The sequence below is a fragment of the Rattus rattus genome, chromosome 15 (assembly GCF_011064425.1).
Source record: "Rattus rattus isolate New Zealand chromosome 15, Rrattus_CSIRO_v1, whole genome shotgun sequence".
Classification (NCBI taxonomy): Eukaryota; Metazoa; Chordata; class Mammalia; order Rodentia; family Muridae; genus Rattus; species Rattus rattus.
In genome coordinates this window covers 3,120,293-3,136,596 of record NC_046168.1, presented here as the reverse complement: position 1 = coordinate 3,136,596, position 16,304 = coordinate 3,120,293, and the positions used below count along the sequence as shown (strand labels likewise).

Here is a 16,304-nt window from a genome sequence, read left to right as displayed (position 1 = left end):
GGCAGCCATCCAGGTCCGCGAAGTGTGCGGTTGCTGGCCTTTGTCTCTCTGGACTTCTCAGCGCAGGGCTGTAGCACCACACCCGTAGTTTCAGGGCGGTGGCTTACCTATTTATTATATCTTATTTCTATCTGGTTGTCAACAGAGGATAATTCTGTGACCTCCGGCGGTTTGGAATTCTGGCTGCAAATCGCAGGGTTGCGGCGTGTAACTGGGTGGCTCAGAGACAGGGCGTTATCTGCAGGCGTGGCCAGGGAGGGAACGTGGGCGTTGACACACTTTCCAGTCGCTGGGGTCTGGGGCGTCCCGGGCGACAGCTTTATAGGGCGGAAGTGAAAGGGTGTGAACTATAGCCTTGTCTCGGAGGAGGACAATAAAGTTTGAGAAGTTTGAAGAGGGGAGAGAAAGTGAACGCCCCTTTGGCTGAGGGGTGTGGCCGGAGCTCGGCGAGGAGACCGAAGGCGGGTGCATGACATGGGGGTCACCGTGGACGTGCACCAGGTGTTCCAGTACCCCTTCGAGCAGGTGGTCGCTTGCTTCCTCCGAAAGGTACCAGTCCCTCTGACCTGGGAAGTGTGCCCGCTGCGGAGAGCCTGAAGTGCCCCCGCCTACGTCGCATGGTGACCGGACCCAACCCTCAGGGGTCTAGAGTCCCCCTCCGAGTCCCATTCCTGCGCGCGTGCTGCTCCCGGGATGTGCAGGACAAGGGTGGAGGCGGGTTTCCTCGAAGGCTGCTCTCAGGGATGAGCGAAGGGCGCCGTGCATGGCATCACGTCCACATGCCTCCCTCCTCAGGCAGAGGGTGTGGGCTCCGGGTGGCCTTCCAGGATGGACTGTCTAGACCTGCTTTCTAGTTTATGTCCCACTCTTTAAACGCTAATGCATGCCTTTGAAACTGTGATCTCGCTAGACTCTCGGGTGTTACTCTACTGTTTCAAGACTTTCTCTTAACTAAATAGCGGTGGGACTCCCTCAGAGCTCACCCTCTCTGGACCTTAGTTTGCTAATCTGTAGCGTGAGAAAAACAGTGCACACTCCCAGGGTTGTCGTGAGGATTTAAGTGAAATATTAATAGGGAGTGTTTATCACAGGATTGATGATTGTAAGGGTTCAGAAATACTGCTGTTTCGACTATTGTTGTTAGGGGATTCCATGGCCCTCATAATGGGGGCTCTTTCTAAGAACTGTGCCTCCGGCTAACAGTAAAATGAAAAACATCCCTAAGAACTAGTTGTCACCAGGCCTGGGAGGCGGGACTCTGAACTCTAATCTGTTTTTGGTTCAGTTAAGTCTCTGGGTGACTTTGGTCAGAGGAAATCTGTCTAGCCTAGAAGTTAAACTGAGGAGGGGCTGTGAAGATGGTCAGCTGGGACCTCCCATTACAGGAGGAGCCTCATCCCTTGTATCTGCTAGGTCCTTCTCAGCAAAAGTCTCACGAATGAATGAGTGAATCTGGTGTACACTCTGCCGTAGATCAGGCTTCTAAGCACATAAAAGGAACAGCTGACACCCCATGCTTTGATCAGACTCCCAGTTTGGAGTGTGGATCCCCAGTGTGTTTTGTGTTAGTCGCCTTTGCCCTGTGATGAAGTGTCTGGGATAACAAGGAGAAGTTATCTATATTGGCTCACTGCTACGAGGGCTCCCATTCATAATTACTTTGTTCTAGTTTACTTTCTCTTGTTGCCATAGAGCATTGGCCACAGGCAGCTTTGGGAGGAAGGGGTTTATTTCAGCTTACAGGCTATTCATTGCATGAAGTCAGGGGCGGGAGCAAAAGGCAGGAACAGAAGCAGAGACCATGGAGGAGTCTGCTTTCCTGGCCTGGCTCAGTTAACTTTCTTCCAGTCTCCTGCAACAGCTCATGAAGCTGAACATTCTGCCTTTTCTGGCCCCAAACCCTAAAATCTATACAGGATTTTCCCCACAGACAACAAGGTCAGGTCAACCACAGCACTATCCCACTGTTCGGTACCAATTTCTGTCCTAGTTTGCTTGCTGTGATAAAATACTGACCAAAAAGCAAGTTGAGGCAAGGGTTTAGTTTATTTTACTTCTGCCAGGTCATCATTAAGGGAAGTCGAAGCAGAAACTCAAGGCAGGGACCAGGAGGCAGGAAGTACAGCACAGGTCACTGTGGAGCACTAGGTCATGGGGGACATTGCTGGCTTGCTCTCCATGCCTTGCTCATTCTGCACTGGGGAGGTACCACTCACACTGGCTTGGGCCCTCCCACATCAATCATTAATCAAGAGCCTTTCAATATGCATACAGGCCGGGCTGATGGATGAACTTCCTCAGTTGAAGTTCTGTCTTAACAGCTGATGCTACTTTGTCTCAATCTGACAAGAAATAACCAGCCCAGCTGCCCTGGCACTCTGGCCTGTGGAGAGGCAGAGTGTCTCACTGTGGGAACCTGTGGTAGAGTAAATCTGCTGAAGTCTGAGCCAAGGATCAGAGCGGAAAGGTCAGATGAGCTGCAGTTCCATAATCCAATTCAAGGGTACATACCAATGCCTAAAGATCTCTTCCCACAATTCTCCACCTATTCAAGCATCTACCACTTCCCAGTAGGGCTGCCCTGGGACCTAACCATTAACTTATTCCTTGGGGAATATTCAAGATGGAGATTGCAGCACCATTGCCACCTGGGAAAAAGGACCGTTATCCTGAAAAGGAGACCTCTGCCTTCTCAGAATGGGAGGGAACACACTTTGTCTAGGCTTCGCTGACCATCTCCTCCTTCCTCCCTGCCCCTTTCAACTCTCCTTGGGCAGATCTCCCTTTGCAAAACCACACATACAACACCACACATTCTCTTCTTTGTAATACACTCCCTCCTACATATCAGTTTCAAGTAAAGGTGATGGGTTTTAGAGAGTGAGACCAACATTAATAAATGATGATGAGGTTGGCATCATTTCAATGGGTGATGCGTACTTCACACAAGGAGCATACGGGACGGTGGGGGTCGGAACAGCTATAGCAGTCCCACGTGGAGGCTTTTGTAGGTAGGCTTTCTCAGTAAGGCGACACCAATAGGTTTGCTGAAACATGAAGAGGAGTTTTCTAGGCTCTCTCTCTCTCTCTCTCTCTCTCTCTCTCTCTCTCTCTCTCTCTCTGTTTATACACATTTGCTCTGTATAATACAGTATTATTTCTACTCTTCCAAGCAGGCTAAGAAGTCATCATAACTGACTCACTCACGTTGCAGGGAAACAGGCTCAGAAGTCTAACTGTCCCAGCGCCCCCAGCTAGTAGGTCGGAGAGCCAGGATCTCAGCTCATCTGAATCTAAAGCCCATGGCTCACCAGCGGACTGTGCTTCCATCTCTGCACAGTGGTCATTCAAGAGATTCTGAGACAGGGCTCAGCTTTGCTGGGAATAGTGCCCCTCGGTTCATTTGCCTCTCATGGTTTGCTTATCAGGGTGGACTCTGCACCTAATGTGCTGCTTAGCTTAGGTGTGCGCGGGTGGGACGAGGTATTTGCTAGTCATTTCTGTGCAACAAATCACTCTAAAACTTAGTGGCCTTGCTTAGTGACAGGCTTTTAATTCTGGTGATTCTGTGGGTTGACTGAGCTCATGTGGTTGGATTTAGTGTGGTGTGGTTGAAGTAATTTATATAAGAACATTCAGTATCTGATGCCATTCTTATAAGATAGTCAGCTAAGTGCTTGGCATGTTTGAGAACTATGGAAGGACCCAGGTGTGGTGGCTCATGCCTGTATCCCAGGCCGTGGTGAGTCTGAGGTAGGATGATCAGCAGTTTGTAGCTAGCCTGGGCTACATAGCTAGACTCTGACCCAGAAAACCCAAAACCAAACAAATTAAACTAAAATATTAACAGAAGGGAATTCCTGTGGGCAGCCATTACGACCATGAATTATGAGTGCAGTATTTGGTCATGACTAAAAGACCTGGGTCTTAAAATCTTTCCAATCCTTTTTTGAATGGTCCCTCTGAGCCATGGTGTGGTGTGGTGTGGTGTGGTGTGTATGTGTGTGTGTGTGTGTGTGTGTGTGTGTGTGTAATATTGATGTGCACTCCATAGTCTCTTATTCTGCACTTTGACTAGTTGTGACTTTCTCTAATAGCCACCATCTACTTCACAAAACATTTCCCCATGATGTCAGAGAGCTGTTAGCATTGTAGCATGGAGGGCAAAGGGTTCGTGAGCCTTCACTCCTGTCACCTATGGACAGTGTATAGCTTCTCAGAGAGAGAGTTAGTTTTCTTTAAGGGTGTAGCTCCTCATAGGTCTACCATTCTCCAGTGGATAGCCCCACACCTAGAACTGTATGGGCGGCATAGCTTAGAGTTGATGCGATATTAAATAATGCTGCTGCTGCTGCTGCTGCTAATAATAATAATAATAATAATAATAATAATAATAATAATAATGACATGAAGTGGAGGTAGATAGGAAGGTGGGTGTGGGTCTGGAAGGAGTTAAGGGAAGGAGTCGAGAGTGAATATGGTCAAAGGACGTTGTGTGAGAATCTCAAAGAATTAATACACGTATTATATCTTAAAAAAGGAATTGCTTCCTCTGAGTACACATGGCCCACTGATGCACCCACATAGCACAGGAGCCCCTGTGCACTGAGCAGCATGTACGGCTGTGTAGACAATCTCCTTTTCTCCTCTGTTAGTGATGATGCTACCATCTTCTAGATTTCTTGTGAAGATGCAACAGATCTAAAGGCATGTGCTTTCGATAGGGCCTATGGTAGTAAGTTGTATTTTGGGCAAAATATGCTTTAAATAATTTTAGACCGTGTGATGATACTTTAAAAAAATGACAATTAAAAAAATTGAGCAGAAGAGACAGTCATGTGAGAAGCTCTCCGGACGTTTAATCTGATTTTGCCCGACAGTGGGCAAGGCTGCTTTAGAACTGAGGACATTGTGTTTTAAATAGAATCTACTGCTCGGTGGCTTTTGGTATGTGCAGATTCGCCTCGAGTTCCAATTCAGTACTATTTTTAAAACCCAAGGAATGCCTGGTCTCCTTACACCTGTCTGTTGGCTTCTGAGGGCAGAACATGAGCTGCATGCTTCCAGCTGTGAGTGGTACCTAGAAAACGGAGGCTACAATCTTATCGGTGGAGTACAGGACTCCTCCTCATGGGAGAGTGCTGACTCTGCATGGCTCCTTCAGATGCTATGCTATGCTTCCCATAACTGCAGCAGTGGCTGCAGTGTCCTTGCATTCCTGGCTCTCCTCTTTGTATAATTCTACCTTTTCTTTCTTTTCTTCTTCTCCTTTCTTTCTAGGGAGTGGCACTATTTGAAAGGATTAGAAAGATTAGGAGTGGCTTTGAGGAAGTGTTTTATTCAGGGTATGCTTTGCTTTGAGGTTTCAAAAGCCCATGCCAAGCCAAGTCTCTCTCTCCCTCTCTCTCTCTCTCTCTCTCTCTCTCTCTCTCTCTCTCTCTCTTAATGTTTTTGAGTTTTTTTGTTTTGTTTTTTTTTTTTTTTTGTTTTTTTTTCCCTGTGTAGCCTCCAGCTGTCCTGGAACTCTCTCTGTAGACCGGGTCTGGCCTTGACCTCAGAGATCTGCCTGCCTCTGCCTTGTGAATGCTGGGATTAAAGGCATGTGTGTGACCGCCACCCAGCTATACAATTCTTACCTCTCTAGCACTCATCAGTTAGTGTATTTTCCTTTCAACTGACTAAAAATCATCTTGGGAAAGAACACAAAGTTGTGTGGACAAGCGTGGAAGCCTAGAAGACACCTCTTTGTGGAGGCTTGTGTAGGTCTTTTTGATGGATGTGTCTCTGTTATGCTAAGAGAATTCCTTACATGTCAAATCCTGGAATTTAAAGTCATTACTAAGGATGCATGGGAGCTGTGGTGATGAGTGGGTCTCCATGTTGATCCGAATGAGTGCAGAGAGCTTGAGGTTTCTCACCGTGGACTTGCTTAGGCTGGTTTTGCTCTTTGTGAATGTGGGCAAACTCCTTGGGGATCTGTGTCAGTTTTTTCTGTTGTACCCCAAGTGCACCGGACAGGCTCTAGAACACAGGGAACACTCAGCAAACCCCTGTTCCATGAGGAAAGCTCACCTGCCTGTGGTTTGCAGTATATAATTTTACACTAACGTCACTATTTGAGAATCTGAGGCAGGAGGATTGCTTGAGCTCAGAAGTTTGAGGTCAGCCTGGGCAACACAGTGAGCCGCCCTCTGACCATTTCACAAAACGAAACAAACCAAAACCCCCGAGAGAGGAAAGCCAACACAGGAACGTGTACTTTCTGGAATACTGTAATAAAAAAGAGTAAAATAAATTTTTATTTACGCTCATGACCTAAGGCTTTATTTATTCCAGTGGCGTGCTGCATGGAATGGGTCGGTGTTTACCCATAAGCTCATAAAGTGGATTTATGAATGGCCATTTCCATTTAGAGTAGAAAGCTGATTGGATAATTAATAATGCTTCCTTCTGATCCCATCTTCAGTCTCTTGCAGACTTGACATTTACATGTGTAGAACATTTTTCCCCACGGAGCTCCAGAGGTATTTAGGGAGGATCTATCTGCATTTCGCAGTGGAATGGGGGTTTGGTTAGATGTTAGGCCTTAGTGTTGTGCACAGCTGACAGATGCTCTTTATCTCATGCTGTGTTGCACTTTTCATCTTCCACCCTAGGCTCTCCTGAAAGCCGAGGTGTGGCATGAAGGAGAAGCTGGCTGTAGTGTGCACAGTTGTGGGGGTGTGGGACAGGTGAGTTCATAGTTCTGTGCCTCAGTTTCCTTGTCTGCAGAATTAGAGGAATAGCTAACTTGTAGGGTTGTCAGGGGACATTAATTAACATATGCACTTCCATGAAAGCACCTACCTTAATGCTGGGGCATGGTAAGTGCTTTGAAAGCACTTGCTGAATTCTAGCGAGCTTTATGTTTGTCCAAGATGGGAAACTGAAAAGCTGGGGGAAGCAGTCTGCAGAAATCTTTACTAAGTTAGAACAATAAGGGAGAAGGTGAGCATGAATAATGGTGCACATCTGAATGATAAATTATTTTTTAAGTGCAATTTAAATTTTAAAGTGTGCTTAGTAACTCATCCAGTAGAGGATGTGGCTTTCTGTCTGAAAGAAGATTTTTTATCTATCAAAGTGCTAATAGCTACATATTCATTATATGCCTATTAATTGGTATTCATGCTAAGTCTGTGCACCCTTTGACAATAAATAAAACAAGACCTTGTCCTGAAGGTGCTTTCTGCCAGGTGGAGCAGAGAGGAATATATAGATTATTGTGCCAAGCTTTCTCAGGATAATATACAGACATATAGTGTGGGGCAAGGAACATTTGTTAAAATTGCATCTTCCTATGTAGCCCAGGCTGGCCTTGAGCACTTTGATACTCCTCCCTCAGCCTCTCCAGTTCTGCAATTATGGGCATGACGACCACACCAGGCAGATCAAAGAAGTGTTGATTAATTGAAGACTCATTTGATCTTGGTAATAAGTCAACTTCGCTTTTCTTCTGGAGTGAGCTGCTTTATGGAGACCGTGGAAAGGTTGGGCAGTGTATGGTGATGTCTCTGTATAACTGAGCATGTAGCAAGGTCCTTTGTATGTGTTTGGAAGCAGCTGGGTAGCAAATTCCCTAATAGTGTATTGAGCAGATATGCAGATGCCAGTGAACCAGGAGTACTGCAGTTCCTCATTCTTTGTGCTTTCTCAGATAACCCTATTCAAAAGAGGGCCCACAGTGACTCCTGTGAAGGCACTGACTGAGGAGAAGGTCCTGTTCAAAAGTCAGGTGTTGACCTCTCAACTTTAATAACTTCCTGCTCTTAAGAGTGTGCCTTCTGAATGACGAACTTTCCCTTAGCAAACAAATGTAGAGGCTTAATCTCCATAAAGCTCCACCATGTGTGTGTGTGTGTGTGTAAATAAAACATATATTAGATAGGAATATATATTATTCCTATAATAGATGGACTCAATTTCTTGACCTCTCCCTTTAATAATTATATATTTGCTTTAATGTATATCCTCTGAGCTTGGCATTATGTGGCTTTTGGGCTCTTTTTAAAACAGTTTTTTTAATTAGCATGTGTGTGTTTATGTAATGATGGGTTACACCACGACATTTGTACATTTGTACTTTGTATTTTTATCATGTTTAAACTCATTACCCTCTGTTGTTCCCCTTTCACTCCAGCTGATGCCCTTCACTCTGCCAACTCGTTCTTTTTCCAAGGTGTGTGAGAGAGGGGTAGGGCGTGGTCAGGGAGGTTAACTGCCTATAAAGCTCCAGGGAAGGGCGTGTTGATAGGCCAGTGCTTTGCAGCTGCTGTGAGTTTGAGTGCAGCAGATATAGTATACTTAGGATACCTTGTTCTACAACATCCCACCCCTTTGTCCTCTCCTTATTCATACTCTTCTCTGAGTCTTGAAGGGGATGATATTAATGTCCTCTTTAGGGCTGAGCACTCCTCAGTCACTTAGTCTCCTCACTTTGATCAGTTAAAAGTTTCCTCAGTAACCACCACTTACTGCAAGAAGGGCCCTGCCCAAGCGTGGTGGCACACAATCTGTGTGGGTAAACATAACTATTTAGAAGGCAATTTGGTAGAAAAAGCATATCCACTGAACAGTCCAACAGCAGTGCTTTTCCCATTAGGACCCATGGCCTATCCAGCCACAGGGCTTTGGCCAGGCTTACAGTACTGAGGATTCATTCTCTTTTGTGAAGCAGGTCTCAAGTCCAATCAGAAAGTGGTTGGTTACCTATCTTAGTTAGGGTTTTACTGCTGTGAACAGATACCATGACCAAGGCAACTCTTATCAGGACAACATTTAATTGGGGCTATTCAGAGATTCAGTCCATTATCATCAAGGTGGGAACATGGCAACATCCAGGCAGGCATAGTGTAGGAGTAGCTGGGAGTTCTACATTTTCATCTGAAAGTTGTTAGCAGAATACTGACTTCCAGGCAGCTATGAGGGTCGTAAGCTCATGCCCACAGTGACACACCTACTCCAACAAGGCTATACCTTCTAATAGTACCACTCCCTGGGTCAAGCATATACAAACCATCACATTAACCGATAATGGGCTTGCCACCATTGCATTAGTGGGCATATCTTGTCTGGCAATTCAGTAGAATAGGATCCAAAGCTGAAGAAAATAACTGAGGGCAGTGTTTCCACAACCCCCTGTACATTGTGATGCCAGCCTCAGCATCACCTGTAGCTTGATTTCTCAGTGTCCTTACACCAGAGTATGTGCTGTCTTCATCAAGATGATCTTACCATCTAGTTCCCGTGGGCAGCTAACAGCAGGAGCCCACTGTATTATTTTGAAAGCCCCTGAAGGATCATTGCAGGTAGTAGCCCAATCCCTGGAAATGGGATTTTCAATTAATAACCTGTGACTTCTAGGAGTAGCTTTGTCTACTTGCACAAGATACCTCCACTCAAATGGTTTCTGGACCCTTTTAATATGTAAAAAGGAAAATAGGAATGAATGGGCAAGAGCCTCAGGAGTAAGTGTGCATTTTACCTTTGTTAGTGTTGCGGTTGGGAAAGTTGTGTTGTTGGGAAGGGAAGGAGTGAGCCTGTTTATTCTATAAAGAAAGTAAAATCATAAATAAGATTTAAAAAATGAAGCCAAACATACCTTGAAAAATCCCCAGAGTCACTGATAAACTACAGTGCATCTGGCGTGTGTACGCTACCATCAAACCAGGCTCGATAGACAAGGCTTTCGGCAGAAACTGGGTCAACAGACCACATGGCTTCCAGGAGTGTCTGGTATGGAGTGGGGATGGGCAGGCTCATTTTTGTTTGTGTGCAGGATTTACACATGAGACTTTTAGCAAGAAGAGGCCATATCTTAATACCCATTAATATGTTTCCTGTTTGGAAGAGAACTAAATGAGATCATGTCAGGCAGCTGCTGGGTAACACACACAGGGTGGGCACAGTATCGATCTGGATCTGGCTGGATCAATTCCATAGTCATGTGGTGTTTGAATAGGTGTCCAGAACTCCTGAGTGCCTACTTGACGCCTACCCAGGCTGATGGGAAGAGCTCCCGTGGTGGTATTCAGAACTCTGAGCAGCTCTCCCTCCAGTATTCTCTGCTCTGTAGCAGGTTTTTGATACATTTTGTGTGTAAGGATAAAACATGATTATGTAGGGTACCACAAGATGGCATTCTATTATTCTAAGTAATGCCAGGTGGAGGGAGCCTTGGTTTAATACATTTTTAATTTCTGCAAAGAGTTAAAATATGGGCCATCCATGCCACGGTCTTTAGCTGTTTCACACAAACCTCTAATTTTTTTTTTTTTTTTTTTTTTTGCCATTCTTTACGAAAACTCGAGGTTTATGTCTGTTAACTCCAGAAGCAGCCATCAGGGAAAATGACTTAAATTTTGCAAATGATATTTATTAGCATGAATAGTTCACGGTCTCTTGTGGTCAGCTATTAAAAGTCCCATTTCCTCTTGCTGTTTGCAAGGACTACAAAGTGAGTGACCCTTGTGTTCACTGCTGCCGTGTCTTCCACGGTTTTCCACTTCTGACCCTGCCTTATTTTCTCTTAAGCACATCTGACATTTATTTACTGCTTTTGTTTCTTCAACTAATAGATGAATTTGTAAGGAGCTGCATAGTTTTCATGTCACTCCTACATCCTCAGTGTCTGAAACAGTATTTGGCTTGCTGTCTGTCTATCTATCTATCTATCTATCTATCTATCTATCTATCTATCTATCTATCTATCTAATCTATCTATCTATCTATCTTATCTACCATTATCTACTGTCTGTCTGTCTATCTATCTATCTATCTATCTATCTATCTATCTATCTATCTTATCTACCATTATCTATCTATCTATAATCTATCTATCAATCATCTATCTATCTCTATCAGCTATCTACTTATCATCTATCAGTCATCTAATCTGACTATTCATCTACCAATTATCTATCTTATCTATCTATCAATTTTCTATCATCTATCAATCATCTATCTAATGTATCCGTTTATCCATCCATCTGTCTGTCAGTTCATCTGTCTGTATATCTATCTGACTAATCACAGAAGACGAAGAGGGTCTTATTGTTTAAATGAATATCACTTCTTTTCAGTAGGTAAATGTTAAAATTAAGTGAAAATGTGAAGCAGTATATTTTTACCTGTAAAAGTTTCACTGACAATTTAGTGATATAATCAGAACTGAGGACGTTTTATTACTATACCTGTCTAGTGATACACTCTGGTTTTTTTTTCTTTCATAGTTTACTTTAGTTATCTTCCTACAACTTACAGTGTGACTGTAACATTTACTCAGAATGCATTTATGGATATTTAGTGAACAAGCTGGGATGCATTAAAGGAAGCAATTACACTTTTTGTTAGTGTGAAAGGTTAATTCACATACCTGCCCACATGGTTTAGGGAGCTATGTGCAACTTACATGTCTCTGGTCCAGGACATCTCCTCTGTAGAGGAACCGAATCCCCAATTTATCCTCCTCTTACTAGCATGGATCTTTTGAGGGCTAACCTTCATGAAAGTAGTCTTTGTAATTTTGAGCCTTTCCTTCTAAGGCTGAACTGCGTGAATGCATGCACAAATGCATCCCCCACTCCTTTTCCCACCTCTTCCTTCTCCTCTTCCTCCTTCTGATAGACAGGGTTTCCCTGTGTAGCCCGAAACTCACTCTGTAGACCAGGCTGGCTTCAGACTCACAGGATCACCACCACTCAGGCACCTTCATTCTTATTTTTGGTTCTTTGAGACCCATACTGATAGTTTTATATTCTGTTTCTAAGGGTCTGGGAGTCCTGAAGCTCAAGTTTCTCCAGGCAAAGGGCTCCTTTCCCCACCTCAGCTTGAGCCTGGCTGAGGTGCTCAGTGTGTGACAGTGCCATTGGATCACAGGATAAAGCTGGGAACCTGGGGAAGAGCAGAGAGAGCCCAAGAGCATCAGGCTCCAGTTAGAAGCCACTTTATCTTGTGGCTTTGAGAGATTCCTGTTCTCCTTCTCCCTCCCTGCCAACCTCCTTCCTCCCTCCCTCCATCTGAGGAATGGAAAGGTTAGGTTAAAGTAACTCTGAGGTGACTTCATGATGGATGTGGGGGCAGCCAGACAGTATCTGGGGTAAGTTACATTATTCCAGGTGCAGTAATTATTAGCTATTTTGAGCAGGGTATTTAGTTTTTCCTAGCCTTATCTCTCATATGTAAAATAGAAAAGAAACACCATTAATTTTATGCCATGTTTCTGAGAATAGACAGACAGTGTGTGTAAATTGACAAAGCTAGAAAATGGTAGCAATTATCAACCGTGGTGTATCTAACTTGTCTTTCAGGCCAATTTAATAAAAGAAGTAAAGCATTTATCAAATGTCTCCTATATCCTTCTATGCTAACATAATCACCAAGCCATCGTCCAGGGCAGTAATAAAGGAATTCTCTTTGTGTTGGACTGGCCTGTCTAGTTCTCTGACTCCCATGGACCATCTGGGTACTGAAACAATCCAATTTTCATTCAGTTTCTACTTTTGAAAATTGGGGTTAATAATATTATGTAGTGTCCTCACAATAGAATAGCTGTTAGAATTAGACAGGGTGATATAATCGAGGTATTTAGCACAGGTTGAGCACAGGGAGCATGGTTTATGTTATCCTGTTTTTTTAATAATAATAATAATAATAATAATAATAATAATAAAAATAAAAATTATCCTCAATCTCATCTCATTCTCATCTTTGCTCAGGGCTTAGATGGCATCTTCCTTTGGGACAGAGATGGCTCTTTGGTTGAGCACGCTTACTACTCTTGAAGGATCAGGTTCAATTCCCAGTACTGAGGCAGTGGCTCATATTCAACTGTAACCTCAGTTCTGGGAGGTAGGGATCTGTTGCCCCCTGGTGTCCTCTTTGACACCAAGCACTCTGGTGTACATATATATATATATATATATATATATGCAGGCAAGACCCATGCACACAAAATTGAAGAAAATTTCCCTGGATTTCATGAAAGCCTGCCTCATTTGTTTGAATTCAAGTGCTAAAACCAAGATCTTTGATGTAAAACTGGATATCTTAGTCAGGTTTTGTATTCTTGCATAAAACATCATGACCAAGAAGCAAGTTGGGGAGGAAAGGGTTTATTAAGCTTACACTTCCACATTACTGTTCATCACCAAAGGAAGTCAGGACTGGAACTCACACAGGGCAGGAACTGGGAGGCAGGAGCTGATGCAGAGGCCATGGAGGGCTGCTGCTTACTGGCTTGCTTCCCCTGCCTTGCTCAGTTTGCTTTCTTAAAGAACCCAGGACTACCAGCCCAGGGACAGCACCACCAACACTGGGCCTTCCTACCCTTGATCACTAACTGAGAAAATGCCTTACAGCTGGGTCTCATGGAGGCATTTCCTCAAGGGAGGCTCCTTTCTCTGTGATAGCTCCAGCTTGTGTCAAGTTGACACACAAAACACTGGGTTTTCCTTGAGGTTTTCTGGAAGAAATTTACTAGTCCTGCAGACAACCTGTCACTTCTATCAGCTAATTCATGTTGACAGAAGAGAATGCTAACTTTTCTTTATGTGTTTTTGTTCAGTATCCGAACCCCATGGATAAAAATGTCATCTCTGTAAAAACTGTGGAAGAAAAGAAAGGTAAGTAAGTTCTCTGACTAAACTCTTACTTTAGTTAAGGTCCTTAAGTCTACCGACTTTGTAAAGGATGTATTTGTATGTGCATACGTGTGTTTGCGCCTGTGCGCATGTCCACTACATCTTAAGCAGGGCTCTGGTTACTTTCTAAATTACAGCTGATGGTAAGCCTGAGGCTGGGTGTAAGTGTACAGGTAACAATGGGTGCCAGCTCCCTACTTCATGGACTCATTCAACCTGTAGAATAATGTTGAGGTAGGAATGATGGCTATTCCTCGTTAATGCAGAAGGAAACAAAAACATGGAGGGACCAGCCTGCCCAAACTCACTCAGCTGTATCCTTAACACACATCCACTCGTGGACGGCAAGACATTTGTATACAACACGGAGATGATGGTGGCTCATGCCTGTGATCCCAGCTATTGAGTGATGGAGGCAGGAGATCAGGAATTCAAGGCTACCTTGGAGTAATATATATATATATATATATATATATATATATTCATTATAGATGAGATGTTGACATGAAGTTCTTAGATTGTGGAACCGTAACTGTAGTTTGGCAATTATGACCCATGCTGTCTGTTTTTTGTTGCTGAGTGGTTAGACACCCCTCCCCTCTGTTTGTACGTTATCAATGGCTGCTTCATCTGACTAACAGCAAGAGCTGGGTGTTTGCTAAGGAGGCAAACAAAGAGGAATTATCTACTCCATGACCCCTTTCCGACAATGCTGACTGTGCTCCACAGGGACCTTTGGGACTTTTTGCATTCCCTTCCTAAGTTGTCACCATCAATGCTGGGACTTGAGAAGTTGGGGTGCCAGAAGCTCTGATGATGTGCACACTTGACAGGCAAGTGTGGAGACATCTAGACCCTGGCCCAGCATGCTCTTCAGCCTTAGAAGCCATGGGCTGTTACTGGTGGTAATATGGCCACAGCCTTCTCTGCGCTTCGTAAGCCCAAAACTGTCAGATTTATGGGGTTGCTTTCTGCATATCTGCAGGTATAGAAATAGATTGCTAAAAAGCATTTTCTCACATACCTGTATGCAGTGAGGGACAAGTTTGCTATCTGGCCTTAGAACTTTTTAAAGGCTCAAGGTCTTTATCTGTCAAGTGGGGAAACACAATCCTGTTTATTTAGATTGCTATGAGGACCAAAGGAGACGATAAAGTACATATTCTAGAGTGGCATAGGGTGCTGGTTGTGATTTTATGGTGTCAGCTTTGCCTCTGTTTTTTTCTTCTTCGTCTGTTGGTTTTAAGGACATAGTCTTGCTAGGTAGCCCTGGCTGACCTGAAACTTGCTATGTTCACTAGGCTAGCCTAGAACTCATAGAGAGCCACCTGCTTCTGTCTCCTAGGGACTGGGATTAAAGGCATGTGCCACCATGCTCGGAAGCTACTCTGTTTTTAGTATATGTGTTGCTCACATTGGCTGAGATGACCAAAGGATTGCTTGGGGTGGAGCATTTGTTTCTTGCCAACAGGATCCTGGTGGTCAGGGTGTTTGTATCAGGGGCCAGGACAGCCGTAGTCAGAGTCTGGGAAACCCTGCACTGTGACTGAGCCTTAATAATTCATAGAGAAATGGCAATGCTTCAGTCTGTCTTTTTCTTTTCTTTTCTTCTGTTTCCTTTTATTTTAACTCATTGTTGTCATTATTATGGGTAGTTTTAACATTCCTCTAGGATGATGCTCTGGTCACAAGTTTTATTCCTCTATGAGAGAAGAATGTGACTTACGTAGTTAATTAAGTATACAGTTAGAAATCTGCGCCTGACACTGTGGTCCAGGACGTGGCAGAACCCATTTCCATCTTCCTTGTTGTTGAGCAGGTGGCCATTGGCCACTGCTGCTGGACGCTTGACATTAGTCACTCAGAGTGGTGGCTCATTGGTGATTCATTTTTTCAGCTTTAGTATGTGTGTTCTGTGTTGTTTTATCTTTATCCCCTCAAGCATTTGAGATTTGGCTTAGAACACTGATCAGAAACAGAGAATGTTTTAAGAAAAGATTGATTTTACTTTGTGTTGTGTTTATGGGTGTATGTCTGTGTGCGTATATGCGCCCGGGTGTAGGTGTCTGAGGAGATCAGTTTGGAACCCTTGGGAGTGGAGGTATAGGAAATTGTGAGGTGCTTGAGGTAGATGCTGGGATCTGAACTTTATTTATTTTGTACGAGAACTGTAAGTAAGCACTCTTAACCAGGGAGCCATCTCTCCAGTCCCCGGAAAACCGAGTTTTATATTAAGCCTTATCTGTAAGAATTCTACATGCTGACAGTCTAAATTGAATTAAGAAGCTCTATGGACTCCTGGATAAGAATACATTTTACTTTTCTAATTATTTTTTGGCTATGAAATTTTCTTTTTCTAGATGAATCAACAGGACTCATCTATAGAAAGAGGATTGCTATCTGTCAGAATGTGGTTCCAGAAGTTTTAAGAAAGGTAAATTCATTTCAGAGTTTAATCACAGTGGATATAGAATTGAAGAACTTTAATAGTCATAGAAAAAGACAGCTTTTTCTGATATGAAGTGGTGTTAGAATTTCTTGCTTCCCCAAATTCATAGCTTGATAGGGGAAATATTTCTTTCATGTCCACCCTAGTTTTGGCAGATGTTGCATGATATGCTGTGT

At 43.7% G+C, this 16,304-nt stretch overlaps 1 protein-coding gene across 1 annotated transcript in view; it reads left to right on the top strand.

Annotated features, from left to right (window-relative positions):
• The first annotated feature begins 334 nt into the window (after positions 1-334).
• Positions 335-16,304, top strand: part of Prelid2 (PRELI domain containing 2) — an 80,465-nt gene continuing 64,495 nt past the window's right edge. Inside the window, 3 exon segments of the mRNA XM_032885910.1 lie at positions 335-549; positions 13,604-13,661; positions 16,040-16,113. Coding sequence (XP_032741801.1) covers positions 475-549; positions 13,604-13,661; positions 16,040-16,113 — 207 coding nt within the window. The 5' untranslated portion in view covers positions 335-474.